The sequence below is a fragment of the Eulemur rufifrons genome, chromosome 9 (genome assembly GCF_041146395.1).
Source record: "Eulemur rufifrons isolate Redbay chromosome 9, OSU_ERuf_1, whole genome shotgun sequence".
In the NCBI taxonomy this organism is placed as follows: domain Eukaryota; kingdom Metazoa; phylum Chordata; class Mammalia; order Primates; family Lemuridae; genus Eulemur; species Eulemur rufifrons.
The window spans coordinates 17381047-17401274 of record NC_090991.1 but is presented as its reverse complement, the minus strand read 5'-3'; the positions used below and the strand labels follow the sequence as shown (position 1 = coordinate 17401274).

General features: G+C 40.8%; 1 protein-coding gene across 1 annotated transcript; it reads left to right on the top strand.

The window, feature by feature from the left end:
- Positions 1–5114: 5114 nt before the first annotated feature.
- On the top strand, positions 5115–11726 carry CRYBA1 (crystallin beta A1). The gene is made up of 6 exons (XM_069483550.1): positions 5115–5150; positions 6580–6644; positions 7626–7744; positions 8997–9138; positions 10539–10681; positions 11438–11726. Exons 1-6 carry the CDS (start codon positions 5120–5122, stop codon positions 11583–11585), a joined length of 648 nt encoding a protein of 215 aa, XP_069339651.1. The 5' UTR covers positions 5115–5119; the 3' UTR covers positions 11586–11726.
- Positions 11727–20228: the final 8502 nt, after the last annotated feature.

The window sequence follows — 20228 nt, the reverse complement described above, 5'->3', positions numbered from 1 at the left end:
GCAGAGCTGCTGGATTTTTAAAAAATAGGTATTATATACTGTTTATATGTATTTTACACAGGAATATATCACCTCTTAAGTTACATATAATTTTGTAATAAAATATAGAAGTTACTTTTAAAAATACTAGATAATATTGATTAAATGAAGTTCCTGAGACAGTAGGAGGGTATGTAATCCAGGACAGGAAGTGCCAATCATCTGCGACAGGTGCTGAAAAGGTGAGGTGGGTGTAGAAACAGATGTTGGCTGGGTGCAGCGGCTCACGCCTGCAATCCCAGCACTTTGGGAGGCGGAGACAGGAGTGTCACTTGAGGCCAGGAGTTTGAGACCAGCCTGGGCAATAGCAAGACCCCATCTCTACAAAAAGCAGAAAAATTAGCCTGGTGTGGTGGCGCACACCTGCAATCCCAGCACTTTGGGAGGCTGAGGCAGGAGGATCGCTTGAGCCCAGGAGTTTGAAGTAGCTGGGAGCTACGATGACACCACTGCACTCTAGCCTAGGTGACACAGTGAGACCCCGTCTCAAAAAAAAAATGTTTGAGATTTATACTAAAAAATAATCACTGTTTATCTGAAACTCAAATTTAACTGGGTATCCTGTGTTTTTATTTGCTCAATCTGGCAATCCTAAATGAGACACAGAATTGGACTGCTCGGCTATAGTGGAGTAGGCTGAGCGTCACACAATAGAACAAGTGCTGTCCTTGTACCTATTTTTCTGACAGTTTCATAGGCTTTTAGTCAAGAGGGAATGACTCAAGCTGCGATATTGAGAAATTCAATTAGCCTGAGTTGAATTGAAATGCTCTGGAACCATGTGCACACAGAGCAAGCAGGCTGCAGAGGTTGGGCCCTTAGGCCAACGGCACTCCCAGCAGGCTGGCACCCATTTATGCCTGGAAGCAGAGGATGGATGACCTCAGTGAGGGCTTAGAAAGAACGGGAGAGTTGAGATGCCTCCCAAGTTCTCCCCCAGCGCCCGCCCTACCGCCTTTTCAGGCCCAGCCAGGCCCTGGCTCTCTTGCCTGTTTAAAGAGTTGGAAAGTGACAGGCAGAAAAGATCCCCCAGAAGCAGCCCCTCGTGGGGGAGGTAGGTGCTGGCTGAACGCTGACTGGGCCCTTTGCTTTGTACCCATCCTGCTTATTCCCAAACAACAAAAGTGCTGCTCAGCCGCCTGCCAGCCCCATTGTGTTCTTACCACAAAGTGCTGAGTCCCAGGGCTTCCCTGGCCCCATGACCTCACTCCCTCACTTGCTGGGCCCAGAGGCAAGGCCAGGGGGGTCCAAGCCATCCATAAAATTCTATTGAGCACCCACCAAGCTTGGCATGTAGCCCTGGGGTCCAGAAGTCCAAGGCTCAAACTGCCCAGGTTACATCTGGGGAGTTGTCACATTCCCCTTAATGCCAGCCATCACCCCCAAATCTAGAAGCCCCTCCCACTGGACAGCCAGCTGTCTGCTTGTGTGTGCTGGGAGTGTGTGGGCTGAGGACACAGTTCACAATCCACGTCCGCAATAGAGCAACGCCTTTCAGGAAACGAGATTGACAGAATGTGCTGCTAAAATTGAATAAAGAAAAATATTGGAAAAATAGAAAAACTGAAAGATTGCAATCTTTTCCAAATTCCAAGAAAATATTTTTTATCTGAATTTTTCTAAAATCTTTGCCGCTTGCTCCCACTTGTCTCTGTGCGAATCTGGCATGAGATGGTATCTGATTTGGGACGATCAGTAATGCAGACAGCGTTTATTGAGCTCTGAGTACCTACCACTGCCCTAAAGCTTGATCTCCCTTCAGCTGACAGCAGTGGGTAAGGCAGGTATTACCGTCTTACTTCATGCCAGAGAGGAGTATGGGCTTTGCAGTCAGATATGCACTGAAGTCCCTGCTATGTTCCCTGGCCTGGAACTTGGCCTCTCAGAACATCAGTTAACTCATCTGTAAAATGGGAATTATAATGATCTATTTCATGGGGCTGTTGTGAGGATTGCAAAGGCACTGTCTGGTCTGCAGTCAATGCTCAATAAGCTGTAGTTATTATTATTATTAAGGATGAACAGGTGAACAGGAGAGATCCAAACCCAGCATGGGAGAAGGGATTACAAGCTGGTTGCTCCCTTCATTCCCACTCTTTCAGTGGCTCTGCCCTAACTGTCCTGGAAAGAGACGGGGCTGGGGGCTGGAGCTCCCAGTCCATGACCAACTAGGAGCAGGTAAAGCAGCAGTTCTGGGCAATGTCAGAGTGGGAATTCTCTGGAACTTGGTTAAAAGCCATATAAGTTAGCATTTGGAAGGCTTGGCGGTTAGCACTGGAGAACTAAGCGTCCTTCTCAGGCTTCCAGGACTTTAACTGAGGAAAGTGGAGGGAGGACAGGTTAGGGCTGCTTATGACTCCAGGAATGCTTGAGGAATATTTGTAAATTGTTGGCACGATAACCCTGATTTTTCTCCCTTACAATAGTTTTGTGCATGCGTGTTTGGGTTTTTCAATCAAATACAAAAGCCCCACTTTCCTGCAAAAATGAAAACTTAGCTAAATTGGTCTCCATAGTACTGACAATTCTGTGTAGGATGCAAAGCTCTTGCACCGCAATGCTGAAAGTGTGTGAAGCACAAACACAGCACAAGCAGGCCAGCTGGGGCTGGGCGCTCTTAGCAGTAAGGACTATGCCACGATCATCTCTGTGCCCCGAGAGTCACGGAACCTAGCCCGCCCTTCCTTTCTTCCTTCAAGCCTTCCTTCAAAATATATTTATGGGCTGGGCACGGTGGCTCACGCCTGTAATCCTAGCACTCTGGGAGGCCGAGGCGGGCGGATTGTTTGAGCTCAGGAGTTCGAGACCAGCCTGAGCAAGAGCAAGACCCCCCTCTCTACTAAAAATAGAAAGAAATTATATGGACAGCTAAAAATATATATAGAAAAATTAGCCAGGCGTGGTGGCACATGCCTGTAGTCCCAGCTACTCGGGAGGCTGAGGCAGGAGGATCGCTTGAGCCCCGGAGTTTGAGGTTGCTGTGAGCTAGGCTGACGCCACGGCACTCTAGCCGGGGCAACAGAGTGAGACTCTGTCTCAAAAAAAAAAAAAAAAAAATATATATATATATATTTATGGAGCTGGGAGTTATGCTCAGAGCTGAAGATAGAACAATGAACAAGACAGATAAGGCCCCTGCCCTCGCAGAGCACAGAGTCTAGTGGAAAACTGGATAATTAAGCAATCAGCTTTATTTTCAAAAATAACTTTATTTTAGTAGAAAATATGCTCTCAATGTTCAAAATCCAAAGATTATAGAAAAATGTACCATGGAAATTTTGTCCTATACCTGAGCTCCAAGCACCTCAGTTCCCCTCCTTGGAACCCAATATTTCTAGTTTCTAAAGTAATTTCTACAGCATGATAAATGTGATAATTGGAGAAGTACGAGGTGCTAGGAAAGCACATTATGGGAGTACCTAAGCCAGGCTAGGCGTTCAGAAATGAATGAATGAATGAACAAATGAACAAGTAAGAATTCCCCTAAGACCCCAATTCTGGAGAAGGAAGAAAGGAGGAAGAGAAGGAACATGAAGGAAGAACCACCAGCTGGGGACAGCTAGTGCCTTAAGCCCTTACACAGCCACCAGGAGGCCAGAGCCTGCTACGATACCCAGGGCAACTCTGTCCCTTGCCAGCCAATGGTCCAGAGTTGATCAAAGCAGCAGAAACATCCTTGGGGGGAGTGTCATGCTTGCCATCAGACTTCTTTATGGCTAGAATGTTCTGCCCAAATCTGCAAATACTCGCATACATACCAGACCTCACCCCCTAATTTTTGGCTCTGGGAAAAAAGGGGGGGCTCTGATGAAACTTGAGGCATGGGCTAGGGAGATTGCAGAGGGATCGGGAGAACTTTTTTCCCTCCGAGCTGCTATGAGATGTTCTATAGTGTCCATCACAAGAGAAGAGAGCAGGATAATAAGTAATCATAAACCTACAATATGTCAGGCAGATATTATCTCCTTTTTTGAGGTTGAGAGAGGCTGGGATTTGAACCCACAGCAACCTGGTTCTAGCCCTCCCCACCCATTGCATCTTCTTACTTCTCACAATAACTGTGATGCTTGATCAACACCTCTTCCCCTTCAGGGCTCCTGGGGAGGCCCACGATTCCCCTACCCTACCCCTGCAAGTGTCCTGAATTTGCCGGGAGAAGTCATTTTACCCTTTAGGGCAGTGGTCCCCAACCTTTTTGGCACCAGGGACCATTTTCATGGAAGACAGTTTTTCCACAGACCAGGGAGTAGGGGGATGGTTTGGGGATGATTCAAGTGCATTACATTTATTGTGCATTTTATTTCATTACTATTACATTGTAATATATAATGAAATAATTATACAACTCAACATAGGTTGGAGACCCCTGCTTTAGGGTACTATAGGCACAGTACCTTGGGCTTATGAGATTTCCAAGGGCTTCAAACAATATATTGAAACCCCCAAAAGATTGATTGGCTCCAAAATTTTAAAAGCAAACTGCAAAATTAAAATGAATATTTAATAAAATAGCTACAGAGAGACTCACATCTACTTGTCAACTAGAATTGAATTCAGCTCTTACATAGTTATATATAAATATAGTATAATAAAGATTCCCAAGAACACAGTGAACCATTTTTTTCTCAATAAAATTCAGAATTGTAATAATCCTTTCACATTTTTTAACAAGAAGAAATATATATCCTATACGGAAGTGAGGTGCATTTTGATGTGTTTGATATGACCTGGGGCTTCCCATGGTCTTAGGAAGGTCCTGAGGGGGTGTGAGGAACCTGGAGAAGGACAGGGGACAAATACTCAGGGCAGAGACCTCCTGTCCTCACCTTCTGGCTGCTCTGAGATGAAGACCACAGCAGCCCAGGTCTGCAGCGGCCGGCCTCACCCGCAGCAGCGGGGCCTGGATTTCTGTATCCCTAGTTTAAACAAAGGCCTGAGGGAAGCCTGCCCAGCAGGCTGAGCCACCAAAGCTCCGGGGATCAGGGCGAACAAAGGCAGAGGGAAAGCAGAGTGCTGACAGGGCCGGAGGCCATCGGCCTCAGGGCTATAAAGAGAGGGACCACAGAGCAAGTGGCACCAGATGGAGACCCAGACTGTGCAGCAGGAGCTGGGTGAGTAAGGCCCTGAGGGGACCCTGCCCTTCCTCTCCTTCCCCTGCAGAGACATGCCCAGAAGGGGGCCCAGTTTCCCTGTCTAGTGGCCAGAGCCTTCTAGGGTGGCAGGACAGGAGTGGGGCACTTTGGGGAAGGCACCCTTCTCTTGTCAACCCAAGAGGAGTCACCCATATGGCAGTCACTGCTGCTCTAGCGCAAACGTGGCTGGGGCCCCCAAGAGATGAGCAGGGTCCTGGGGCACAGAGAAGGTGCATGGGGCAGGAGTTGGGAAATGTTGCTTATTCAGAGGTTCAGAATGGAAAGACACATCACAGAGTTTACATGCAGTCGTTCCTGGGCCCAATACCAGTCAGAGGGAGGGCCACAAATATTCGTCTTGAGTCAAACCTGATGCACACCTGTCTTCTTTCTTCCCTCCCTTCCTCCTTCCCCCGTCTTTCCCTCTCTCCCCTTTCCTCCTATCCTGCCTTCCTTTGCACATCCTACTCTCTTTACTGTCTTCCTAACCTCTATGAGCCTCAGTATTCTCATCTGTAAAATGGGGATAATGATAGTACGTAGCTCATAGGCGTGTTGTGAAGACTAAATGCAATAATGCAAAGAAAGCATTTAGAACAGGGCCTGGCATAGAGTGAGCCTCTGTTAACTATTATTATTACCTTCTATTCTTCCTCACTTTCCTTCAATGAGTCTTTTTTGATGCCCCCCCCACCTCCCCTCTAAACATGTGCCCAGCATAGTGCTACATCAATCACCCAGGAGACCCCAGCCTTGCCATCGTGCAGCTCGGCCAGTGCATATTCAATGGGGACACTCATCAGTACTGTGACGAGTGCTAGAAATCAAGGGAGACAGCAAGTGGCTACAGGCTGGAGAGGAGGCAAGGTCAAGGCTGGGTAGGTCTCGGAGACAGAAAAGCAGGAGGGAATGGTAGCATGGCCGTGCACTGTGGCAGGTCGGTTTGACTGCTGTGAGGAGCCAGGCAAGGGCGAGACTATGACGGGTCAGAGCCCAGGCTGCCCTTGTATTGAGGGCAGTTAAGAGTTGGGATCTTGGCACTGCAGGCGGTGTGGCCAGTCACATGAAGGGTGTGGACTAGATGGCTGCCAAGCAGTTTACAGTGGGGTATGTGAAACGGAGGCAATGAGGCCACCTTGAGGCAAGCTAGAGGTCAGGAGCTACGACTATCAAGAGGTCACGGTGCCTATGCAATGCTTTACCTGCATTATTGCTTCTAATCCTCACAGTAACTGCATGGGAAGCTTTATCAATGGAAAAACCAAGGCTCAGCTGGTGAGCGGCAGAGCCAGGATCCCAACCAAAATCTGTCTTTTGGACTTCAAGCCCCCTTTACTTGTCCCTGTGCTCCCTCACCTCAACCCTTCAACCCAGAGGCCATGTCACTGGTGTATGTTCTGTCTTCCAGAAAGCCTTCCAACCACCAAGATGGCTCAGACCAACCCTATGCCAGGGACCCTGGGGCCATGGAAGGTAAGCCCACCCCCTTCACATGGAAAATTGAGGGATCCAGCGGGGCAGAGGTGAGATGCTGCCACAGAGCAGGCCCCAGGAGACAGTGACCAACCAATGAAATACCAGTCTGTGGGGGAAGGGTCCATCCAAGGTCCAGATGCCACTGAAGAAAGGATACCTCAGATGCCCCCTGTTTGGACAGAGGAAGGATGACTGTGGAAGCCAATGATGGCAGGGAGATGTGTAGTTTCCTAAGTCAACTATCCTTCACACTGCTAAAATTATCTTAAAACAGAGCAGCCCAGAGAGGATTATGCCCATAGAGAAAATGAGGGCCCATAAATGAAGAGAGATCCCAAATAAGTCATAGGACCCCGGTCTCCTGACTCCCAGCCTGAGGCTGGTTTTAACCGTTGGCTGAAGTGGGTGAAGTGGCTTTCCCTGTTTGCCCATCACTCCCTACCGTTCTCATTGGATCAACTCTAAGGCCAGTTCACAGCTTTGGGAGTTGTCCTCTGGCCAGATCCAAGAACCAAGTTTTAGTTTAAGGTATGAAAACAATTTAATCAACTCTCCCTTTACACTTTAGGTTTCTATAGAGGGTATGACTGGAGAAGCTAAGAAATAATCCGCAGGAAGTTCCTGGGACTCCCAGAATCCTAGCCTCTGGGCTATACTTATGCAGGAAGCATGGTGAAATGGGAGTCCACAGGTCCTTGGCCTGTCCGTTGGGCAAGCTATTATCTCTGGCAGACCATTCTTCTTATAAACCAATCCCCCCTCACTTCATCCCTAGCCAGGGCATATGAACACCAGCAACCGATGACGTTAATTCAAACCCCTTCCTACCCTGTCTATTCTGGAAGAGATCTCGGGCATCCTGGGATACAGCTGTTGACAGAAAACCCAGGGTCGGATACAAGTCAAGCTGTTGATCTGGGCCTCCTCTTCCTGACATACCAGGTTCAAGCTCTCTTGTCCCATTCAATTCCATTTCAGATAACCATCTATGATCAAGAGAACTTCCAGGGCAAGAGGATGGAGTTCACCAGCTCCTGCCCAAACGTCTCTGAGCGCAGTTTTGATAATGTCCGATCCCTCAAGGTGGAAAGTGGCGCGTGAGTATGGACCTCAGTGGAACTGCAGGCCCCTTGTTTCAGGTCCTTTCAGACATGGGACCTTAACAGGGATGGAGAAAGAAAGATGTTCCCTTAGACTCTAATCATTTCTTGGAGAAAGGCCTCCATACTGAAGTAAGCTCAAAAGAAATCACTGCATGCATAATTTAGTGGCTTGGTACTAGACAGCGGGGGTGGGTGGGGTGCAGATTAAAGAAATATATACAATGGGGAGGGCCAGTGACAGGTATCACACTTGTGCTTCTGGAGCCCATAGGCTGCTATCTAGGATTCCCTCAGAACAGCCACAGGACCCTGGAGTTTTTCTCGCCTGTAGAAAATAGGTAGAGAGGAAACTGTCAAGGTGCAGCCTCTTTATGGCTAACTCTCCTGTATGCCCCAGAGCGGACATTGTTAGCTAATTTGTCTATGAAAAAACGAACTCAACCCCAGGACTCCAGAGGCATATTAGTTCCTGGTTAGTCATCCAGGTGTTTCTTGTTAATGGTTAATCTTGGCAAGGGGGACCCTCTTGTTTTGTCTTCTGACTCTTAGCAGGGTAGGCGAGGCCTTTATCATCAGCCTGAAAATGCAGAAGGAAAGGCGTCTCCTTTGTCCTAGGCAGAACTGGCCTTGTATGTGGACAGGCTTCCACAAGCTCCTTGCCACCAAAATCAAGCTCTTTAGCCCTTTAAAATGGATAACACTTTAAGGTGTCACCAGTAACTGAGACCCAACTGTGAAAAACTGAGGTGAGGTGTTTCAAAAAATTAGGTATAGGTATGGGGCACCAGGAGAAAGAATCTACAAAGTGATGCGGAAACAAGAGACTAGTAATCTACCAGCTGCCTCTTCATCCCTTTGCTTTCTTACAAAGACACCAACAGGTTTGGCTAGAGCCAAAGCAATAGCAAGTCACTAGATCCTGAACCTGCAGCTCCAGCCAGTAGAGAAAAGGTGATTTGGAGAGAAAGGAAATGGAACTTTAGATTGGCTTTGCAAATACACTCGGGCCACTGAAGTAGATAGACCCTTTCAGTGGATAATCCCCAAACAAATGCATCTACAAACCTGCTTAGTGTAGCTGTCAGCTCATTCCCCACCTCTCGTGATGAATTACTTTGTACGGCTCTACTGGGATTGGCTTGATGTTTTATCCACTATTAACTTATCTAAAACGAAAGATGCCTTCTCCCCAAGGCCATATAGGCTTTGAACACCATGAACAAACAGCACTACATCTCTTTGGCAGCTGGATTGGTTATGAGCATACCAGCTTCTGTGGGCAACAGTTTGTCCTGGAGAGAGGAGAATACCCTCGCTGGGATGCCTGGAGTGGGAGTAATGCCTACCACATTGAGCGTCTCATGTCCTTTCGCCCCATCTGTTCAGCTGTGAGTCTCTGAAATTTCTACTTCTGTGCATGTGAGGGATAGGGCAAGAGGGTGCTGACAGACTGACATTTATGTTATTTCTCATCAGTTATGCTGAATGTGAAACAGAAAAGAAATACACTGCTTTCTCCTTCCCACGTCTGCCATTTGATTTTCCCTACCACATGGTTATTTTCCTTAAGCTAAAAGTAAGGGTCTTTTCACGGGTGGCAAGAAGCGGATACTCAAGAGCCCAGTCAACTGGTGAAACACTAGTGAACTAGTAAAAGCACTTACCCTGTAGTAAACAGTAAACCTTTGGTCAGTTAAATTACAATCTATGTTAACATTTTACTGCAGAAACAAGGAAATGCTGAAGTAGCCGTTCAGTAAGTGGGAATGGGGAAGAAAGAGGCAAGTCTTCCAGTATCTCTTATCTGCATTGATTCATAACAACTTTTGTTTCTAACACTAAGCATTATGCAGTAATGCATCAGACAAGGACACTTCTAAGGTTTCTGGAAGAGTTCAAGCAGAAGCAAGATGACCTTCAGGGATGTGTTGAAAATGATCCCTATATTGGGAGTGAAGCTGGGCTAGAACCTTTCCAAATATAGTCTATATCATGTGATATTCTCAGGATTTTGGCTAATGATTTCACCTTAGTTTAAAGTTTTACCAAAATTTAACTGGTGAAGTTAACCTAAACAGTTCTAAACCTAAAAAATACTTCCCTATCTGGAAGTGATTTCATCTCACTTTTCTTCATTCCCCTTCACCAAAGGTATGATTGACATAAGGTAAAATGCACAGATCCTAAGTACATATCCTCATGAGTTTTGAAAAATATATATACCCATGTAACCAACACCCTAATCATATATAGAACAATTCCACCACCCCATAAAGTTCCCTGGTGTCCCTTTCCAGTTAATTGCTCCCCCACCATTTTCTATCACCAGGGTTAGTTTTCGTCTCTCCCCTTTTAATGCTTGTGTAGTATTCATATTCCCTACTGGACATATAGGTTATTTCCAACACACACATACACACACACACACAATTTGGGCTGTTTGTATTAATCTGTAAAATTTTTTCACATTAGTGAACATTAATTCATCCCTTGGTTGGCTATGTGTAGCAAGTGTTTTTTTCCCAGTGTCATATCTTCATTGGCCTTTCATTGTTCCAAAGTATTATATTGGTTATTTGCGTATTTTAAATATTATGGTATTTAAATTGGATTAAACAAAATTATGAACTTTTTCTTATAAATCTGTTCTCTTTTTACAATCAATGATCACGTACTTCCTTTTGTAAACCAGAAAATGTTTCAATTTAGGAAAATATGGTAATTAAAGAATTAAGATATGATAGCCAACACTAGTATTAAATGTTTTTAAACAATTTCTGGATTACAGAATCATAAGGAGTCTAAGATTACCATCTTTGAGAAAGAAAACTTTATGGGACGCCAGTGGGAGATCTCTGATGATTACCCCTCCTTGCAAGCCATGGGTTGGCTCAACAATGAAGTTGGCTCCATGAAGATACAAAGTGGGGCGTAAGTGCAAAAACAGGGTTGGAGTACATTTCAAATTAATTCCTGCTGTAATCCTAGCACTCTGGGAGGCCGAGGCGGGAGGATCACTCGAGGTCAGGAGTTCGAGACCAGCCTGAGCACGAACGAGACCCCATCTCTACTAAAAATAGAAAGAAATTATCTGGACAACTAAAAATATATAGAAAAAATCAGCCGGGCATGGTGGCCATGCCTGTAGTCCCAGCTACTTGGGAGGCTGAGGCAGAAGGATTGCTTGAGCCTGGGAGTTTGGGGTTGCTGTGAGCTAGGCTGACGCCAGGGCACTCTAGCCTGGGCAACAAAGTGAAACTCTGTCTCAAAAAAAACTAATTCCTGCAGATGCAAGCCTTGAATATTAACACGTCAATGGTTGTGTTTTACCAGATTTCATACATTGACATCACATTGGTATGAATGTCACATTCCAGTTACTAGTAATTTTGAATCTCAGGTTCATTGTACCAACTACTGCTTAATGTTGCAGATTTTTCTCCCCTGGATATGCCTCTATGGAAGCATTTATGTTGACTACTCTTGTACCTTTTTACATGATCAAGATTAATTAACTAGCTGCAATCATATTATGCTTACAAAGTGTCTGACACATTTAGGATGGCTATTGTTTTTTAAGCCTAAAAGTATCCTGTACTATCATGTTAAGGAAAGCAGCTCAGGTTTTGGGGTGTACACCAGATTCCTAACTAGTTTTAATAATTCAATGTGCTTTGGATTTCCTAGCTGGGTTTGCTACCAGTATCCTGGATATCGTGGGTATCAGTATATCTTGGAAAGTGACCATCACGGAGGAGATTATAAACATTGGAGAGAGTGGGGTTCTCATGCCCAGACTTCCCAGATCCAGTCGATTCGCCGAATCCAACAGTAGTGGATTAAAAGCTCCAAGTAAGAGAATCCTAAAGCATGAGACCTTGCTAAGCACTCTAGAATGAGTTTTATGTTCTATTCACAAACATTGCTTTCAAATGTTAGCTGCTGAAACCCACAATAAATGTCATTTAAAAAAAAACCGAGAACTTTGTAGACTGGATTAACTACCATGCTTTACACAAATCACATTTACGTGCCTGAGAATATTTACAGATAAGCGTCACTAAAACCTCAAATTCCCTTCTGTGTCCTTGCAAGTCACCTGCCAGATCAAGGACTATTGTTCTCTATCTTAAAGAATAAAGTATATAACACAAACATTATCAGTCTCAATAGTGAAGGATACACTTTTGGTAAAACATTTTGGTAAATGTTTTTATGTCCTTTCTCCCCATCCCCTACCTCTAATAATGTTGAAGTTAGCATTGATTTTTTTTCACCTTGAGACAAATCAGTGCTAAAGAAACAGGAAGTTTCTCCAGTGTGTATATTTCTACATAGTTATGAATAAATCCAGAGTCTTGGCAGCTTAACATTCTAGTTGCTTAATCGCTTAACTCAATTTTGGTTTATTTCAACTGGAAGAGCGTAAGGAAGGATAGTTGCTCCCACAGCTGATTTTTCAATACATATGCTAATTCTAAGCATTGTAATATGACTAAAAAAAGAAAAAAATCAACAGAAAGACATAAGACTGTAGTACATTTAAGATTTAAATTCTCTGTACATGTGACCCTTTGAAAAAATCATTATCAATGTCACAATCTTAGCTTTAAGTCAAGACTTTTTAAAAAATTAAAGTACACAAAAGATAACAAACACCTCAGAAACTTTAAAATTTTTTATTCAACAATGTACACTTATTTTGTCTCTTAATTTGATTCTACAAATTTCTCAAGTTTTTCTTCTGATAAAATAAGTAAATCTGGGTATGGTTGTAAAGTGTTTGTAATTTATATTTTTAAAACACTGAACATGAAGTAAGACATTGATAAAGGAAGATCATGTAACTGACTTCCTCAGAATCCATGACATCAGAAACAGCTAAGCATTTAGCTAAAGGGTAAATTTCTCTGGTCACTGTTCTTAAATCTAGAAAAGACCTATCTTTTTGGGCAAAATAAACATTCAAACTTTTTTTGTTTTTTAAAGGGAGAAGGGAAACCATCCTCTAACATAACTGCACTACACTAGTTATCCTTCCCCCAGATTAAGAGGTAACTCAGCTTCTAAGTGCGTATGTACACAAGACACAGAAATTACTCCTCCAATATGCTCTAAGACTGAACATAGTGAACTACTGACAGATGGGGGAGAATAGCCATAGCCATTAAGACAATGCTTGCTACACTCCTGCATTTCTGCTTTTTAAGGCCATGCATTATGGGCCACCTTTCCAGTCTCGATTAGATGACTTAGTTTTTTAACAGCCACTATCAATGAACGTACAGAAGAAAGGATTTTGCTGTGTTTTCAAAGCCAATGACATCAAGAGCACACTTGAGGAAAGACAAGTAACCCTCTTCTATACATTGGAAAAGCTATAAAATGGAAATTTATTTCTTTTATATCTAAAAGCATGGGGAAAATACCATTAGTAATATATTCTACTTAAACTTATTAGCCTCTCCTACAAATGTCCTGAAGAAATTACAAAACAAAAAATTTTAAAAGATGACCTGACAAAACCTGGCCAGTACTCTATATAATCTTATAAGTACACATATGTGTGAAGTTAAGCTATTCGGTACATGCAGACTGCAGTGATTGAACCAATGTGCCCAATTTCTAAACTTGTTCTAATCTGCTTGGGTAACTTTTAAAAGATATACTATCTTTAAAACAGCCTGTCCTTTGATCTTTCAACAACTGAATGATTCTAATCCCAAACCAATCATTCAGCAAAGCAAAGTTACACTAAAGCAAGAAAGGTATTAATAAAAAGGCTAGCCTACCTTTAAGCTAGATTTAAGACATAAAATTGTCACCAGGTCCCCATGTGACAAAGGTCCTTCGTTTTAGTTTGAATTACTTCCCTTTTCTGTTTGATCAAGTAACAGAGAAGTGCATCCAGTGATTTGTAAAGCTAATAAAACTGCCCTGTTTCAAAAAAAGCCCTTTAATAGATACAAGTCAAGCTCTGATTTAAACTGAACTTTATTAAAATAGATGCCAGTTTTCCTCTCTTCTAGTTCTACTGACGAGATAGCCTACACCTATAACTTTGAGCTCTGTTTCCAAAGATGGTAAAGCTAAGAACAATGTATCATAATAAGGACAGATAGGTCACTTTTGGTAATGACACACAAATTAAACTTTCAAAACATGTGCATAGCTTTATTCATCTACTTAGATCTAACCTTTTCACGGAGCTTCAGCAAAATTCGAGTGTGCAAAATGCATTTCTAAAACGTAATGCAAGCAAAGCTTTTCACATTTACACTGGCAGGAAATACAGAGAAACTAACAAGTCACATTAGGGAGAGTTCAGATCTTTTTTTTTTAATGACAAGAATTGCACAGTTTATTATTTTGAGACAATTGTTGCAGACATAAATATTTAAAATTTTCTAAGCAAGGTGCTTTAACAATAAAAATTTTAAAGTTGGGAAGAGCCAATACCTTGGATCATAGCTCACACAGAATTCCAAATTAAAGTGGACTCCATTATCTCCCTAGGTTTTGCAAACAATTCTTTTTATAACACTTTTTCTTAACACTAAAGGAGACAGCAAGCTGAAACTTTTTTTCAAAGCACACAAGAAATGGTGTCATCACATTACTTGAAGAAGGTGCTGAGGGGGGAAGACAAGGGAGTGAAGAATCCTTTTACTACTTCCCACTACAGAACAGCCACTAACAGACTAAGAACCAAAAAAAAAAAAAAAAAAAAAAAAAGGAAAGAAGAAAGAAAAAAAAAAAAGAAACAACAAAAAGATTAGAACACTTCCCCAGTTTACAAAATAGTTCCAGTTTGACAAGATCTATAACTTTAAACAGAGAGCACCAGTTGGGCAATAGAATGAGCATTTCATACTGCATAAAAATTAGTGAGGTGGTAAGAACCATCAATTAGCTCAGGCATTACTACATGGCCTTTCCAATTTTTTTTTTAAATATACATGCAAGGCACATTGATATAAAAAATAGATCTCTGGCCAACAAATATATTAAATAAGCAAATTAAAAGTTTGGCTTTGCAATATTGGCAACATCAAAATATAACCAGATAGCTTTGGACCATACATCTTTCTCGTATTCCTCCACCTCATTTGTTGTTTCTTCCCCTTTATTTTGGGTTTGATCTCCTTCAAGTTTGGATATGTGCTTGAGAAATGACTTTTCCTCTTGTCAAGTAGCATTCCGACTATACTTAAGTTTACCTTTGCTAAGTAAAAACATACTAGAGAAGCAGAATAGTTGGAGTTTTGATTGATTTGATTAAATTAAATTTGATTGGTTCAGGGCAGCATTATTTGTCTTCTGTATACAAACAAAAAAAAAAGTCCCCAGCTTATACAGACAAATGTTTTCTTTCTAAAAGATCAGCAACAAACCAATGACACTACTTTCTTTAAGCCATTCTTCCTAATTCCTCTTCTTGAGGCAGAGAGAGGGAGTAATAGAAATAAAGCTAACATTTAAAATATTTTCAGTAGTAGAAGACATTTTAAGGCCAAAAAGTGTAATATTAACAGAATTTTTATTTTCCTAGGTTATTGTCCTTCATAGGCCAATACCAACTATGGATGAGTTACTTGTACTGATTCCCTCCCAAAGAGAATTTTAAAATTCACTCACTTTTGTTAGTGGCTGTGCTACAGGAAAGGTATCAAAGCAACCTATGGTACATGTATGGTATATAGTAATGTAAAAAGTGCATCACATTCTTGATTTTCAGTTTCTCATAGCAGCAGCAGGATTAATCTAAGACAGAAAACAGTTGAATTTTCATTCTAAAAATGCAACAATACCTAATGAAATGTATTCAAGATCATGAAAGGATCCTCCTCTATAAAGGATAAATGAAAATAGACTAATAAACAGGGGTAAACTAAAGGCATTCACCCATATTTACATATTAAAACCACTTTTGTTAACACCGAATCTTTACATCTAGCAAAAGAAATATGCATTTTAAGAATAAAGCAGACATTACTAAAGCAGTATCCATTTTTGGAGCCTTTGATTAGCACCTGAGGAAAAAAGGGTATATGGAAAGCTATATGAATTTACCTCAAGTTGATTTGTTGGTCTGCAGAGTAACTTTGTGATATACAATGAAAGTGAAACTGAACTGGAAAATAAATGTTTGTAGCTATTTTAATAAGGCTGTAGAAAAGGGATACTGCAGTATTATAAAATGGCTTTAGAACTCTAGACATAACAAAATTCTATGAATAGGGAAGTCGGAATCAGCAATCCCAACACATGTGAGGATGGCTGTTCCGTAGTTTTTAACCTATAATTGCTATTTGACAATCCCAGTAATGCAGAAACAATATGCCATTCATGCTTCACTGGGTGTTTTTACTACACAGACAACTTAAAACTCCATTCATATTATTGCTGGCATCCTTTAACTACTTTCTTGAGCAGCAAAACAGTGTGAAATTTAATTTAAAACCCAGTAAAAGCAGTGCTTTTGAGTGAAGCCAATTATTCATCATTCTTTTAATCAACCCAGGGTGGGCCTGGTTCCCACACATTTGAACAGAGTGATGTATATTAAAAAAAAAAAAAAATTTAACATATTCAAAGCAGAAGCCCATCTTTTTATCATGAAAGAATCTCGGTGCTCTCTTAATTACATTAATAAAAATAACATCAATATTAAGAACTAATGTTAACCTATGTGCCTCTGGTAAACCTGGAGTAGCTATTTATGCTTCTAATCTTACCCTCTGCCCCTCCCTTTTAAGCAAATATCAATACTTTGCGGGGGGCGGAGATTGAACAGATACTACCTTCTTTCCTTTAAATCCAACAGTTAAGTCATGAGTAGGACTAGTAAAAGACACTGCCCTATCAGAAACTACCCTGACTGGTACAGCATCAACAAGACCTGATCATAGAAACTATTGTCCATTATATATAGTTGTTCCACTATTGCATATCTATTCTGTAGTTAGCATACATATACAAGAAGGGTCGTGTGTTATTCCAATACATGGTTCAGTGGCATAACTATACCCATAATCCTTGGAGAGCCTTGCAAGAATGACTCTCTCCTTATTTAGTGGAATTTAAAGTCGAATAAAAGTCTTCTTCCAATTTCCTTGCTAGCGGCCATTTGGGCTATGACATACAATTTCACACTAAATGGCTTTTCCATGTTTAAAAAAGTTTACAGCAATTACAAATGATAAACCATTAGATGCCTCTGATGTGGGTTAGCAACAAGCCTATAACAACCAAGTATGAAACTACTGCTGCTATTTCGTATTAGACAACTCTCATAGTTGAGGTTTGTCATATTTTCCCTAAAAACTGTTTTGAAAAAAACAGTACAGCACTTTTCCATTATAAAGTTTTTGCAGACTGAGTGATGACTTGGTAAGCAGACAATTAAGGAGGACAGCAAAATTCTAAAATGGAGAGAAACTCTCTGGCCATTTATTTCAAGGAAAAAAAACAAACTGTAATTAACAAATAGTTACTGGCTATCCCCTCCTAGAAAATAGAGGAGGAAGAAAGGCTACTATATATGCTGTAAATACACTTTATGTGATGGTTCCTTACTAAGGAGGTTAGAGAAAAGGCTAGGCAATTAACTTCAGTTTAGCAAAGTGGGAGTGAATAAAGAGAAAGATAAATACACCCTGTCTTTTGTGGGAAAGGGGGATTATTCAAGACATCTATAGGAGTGGTACGTGACACAGAAGCCTACAATAATCAAGACAGATTTAAAAAGAAATCTTCACCCATAATTAGTATCTTCATAGCTATTAAAAAAATAGGTCATGATTTCATTCTTAGTGCCATTTTTCAAATACTACCCTTTTAAGGATTTAAACCACCTGACTTTATTCTGTGTAATGAAAACAAATGGCACAAAATAAATACAAGTTCATTCTCTGAATACTAATGTCTTACACACATTCATTTACTAAGTTTTAATATCTGCATCTTTCACTCACATACAAGCACTCAACACATACACACACACACACATATCTTTTTCAGTCTTTATAATGGAGGGATGTTAAAAATCCCCTCTAGACTGTATTTGGTTTATGCTACAGTACTAATACTCTGAGTTGAAGGAAAATTCTTGATACCAAACAGTAACACATTAATGTTATTTAAATGTGCTAAATTAATCACAGCTGAAGTTTGTTTAGAAGCTTACACAAAAATAATCAGAAAACAGATCAACTCTTAAGATTTTTTTTTAATAAGTGCTCTGTAAGGAATTGTGTGAGGACCTAAGGAGAAAGATTGCAACAAGTAGTTAAGTGTTACCAAACAGCACAAAGGAAATTTGTCCCAAAGTCCTGCTTGTACCTAGGCAATTAAGTCCATTAACCCAATGCCCAAAAAATACTGACAGTTAATATGACGGGGCACTAGCGTTCCCAGAAAGTTAAGTGACATTCCTAACTATATACCTCTAACCATATAATCAAGGAAATTTCAGTGGAGAAATCAAAGTGAAATGTTGCATTGTTTCATTTAGAAGTGAGACTCTCAAAAACCTTTGGACAAACAGAAGGGATACATTCTCTTTTTGGCTTCTCTGAACATGGAGGCCTGAGGGATATGAAAGGAAATTAGGATAGCCATAGCTTTCTATAGATATTTAATTAAGTGTTGCTTCTATAAAGTTAAGCCCAATTCAGATGGGGGCTGGTTGTTTTTTTTTTTTTTCCTTTTAGAATATATATTCATTCAACCTCTGTAATGTCACAAACCCAGAAAGTTTCTTGTGAGTTGCTGAGACAGAAGAAAATTCTAGGCAAGCAAAATGGACATTTAAAAAAAAGGGAGGGGAGGGGATCTGGCCCTAAGGCGACAAGTGGTTACACAAGGCAATTGAACACACAGCAGAACTTTAAAACCTGTAAAACAAACTGGAGCCTTTTTTTCCCTTTAATCAACCTTATATCTTTTTTTAAACTTTTTGAAAATTTTTATTTAAAAAACACAAAAACACAGACTTTTTTCACTTCAGTATGTGGTATGTTGCATTTTCCAGTTTGTTCAATGCTTTAAAGCTCAAGGATGCCTCTGCTTTCAATTGTACATGGGCCTGAAGCATCCTTGCTTTTGGCAAGCAGGCAGGAGACTCAACAAAAATCAAAATAGGAACAAGGCAGACTAAATGCAGGGCACATCTGTAAACATATTATACATTTGAAAATTACAATATCAGTAAAAGTGATACAGTTTACAGGTGAAATGAAACTATCTGGAACTGGCCTACCACAAGTTTCTGAACCTGGACTGATACAATAAGTTATTATATATATATATTATGTATAAAAAAGTTTTGTTTACATCAAGTGGAATTGGCAATCCATGCTTATACTTTTAAAATCTAAGCAGGGCAGAAATCCAGACTAAAAAGATATTTTCTCTACTCTATGTTGAGTCCAACAGCTTCTTTCGTGAACTACTTGTTAAAAGTCTCAAATAATCAACAAAACAAGAAAACCCATCCATACTACCAGTCACTCAAAACTGGACATTTCTTAAGCAAAGGCGTAGAGCAAAAGTAGTTACTTTCTCCCCAAATGCCCCAGGGGATCCAGTCTACTTTTATTAGAAGACTACAACTCTTTATATTAAATATAAATGCCCTGCTATTTTAACCTGTATTTGACATACATGGATATACTAATTTCTGTGTGTGTTGTTTATGTGATGTGATGCTATGTCAGGCCAGACAACTTGTTATTATGCCACTAACATCACCCAATCTTAATTGGACCCTTAATTTCTGCACACACACAAATAAATTTATTTTAGCATGCTATACACAAGCTGCAGTGCAACAGGATGGCAATGTGATGATAAGACAGGGCTAATGCTCTTCTCTGCCCAAAAGAAAATTTCCAGAATTTCACATTATTTTTCTTAAAAACCCATTTTGCTCTAGTACTAAAATATATTTACTAAGATATAATTAGAAGCTAATAAGCTCAGAAGTATAGTTTGCATGAAAACACACCTTCTACAGGCAGGGTTTATTACCTCCTCACTGGCTAAAAACATGAAGTTTTAGTTTTCATGGACCTTTTGCTTCCCCTTTTAGATTTTGCTGAGAAATTAAAAGAGAATTTACAGGAAGGTACAGAAGTTTCTCTTTGATGTTTGAAGAAAAACAAGGAAAACAGCACATTTAGTGTTAGTGACAGAGAGCAAGTCTGGAGCACCTACAGTTGAAAAGCAGAATATATTTTTGCTCCCAGTTATACAATTACATTAAAATATGGGCACAGGAATATTTTTCCATATTGAATATCCAAGCCAATTGCTTGTTCTGCAACTTATTAAAAATGACACTCATGGATTCTTCAGTTGTTAAATTGAACCAAAACCAAGTTAACTATGTACCACCAACTATTCCAGAATTGTAGAACTTCAAGGCCCTCCCCTATCCCCACCCCACAAAAAATAAAAGGAAAGAAAGAAAAGA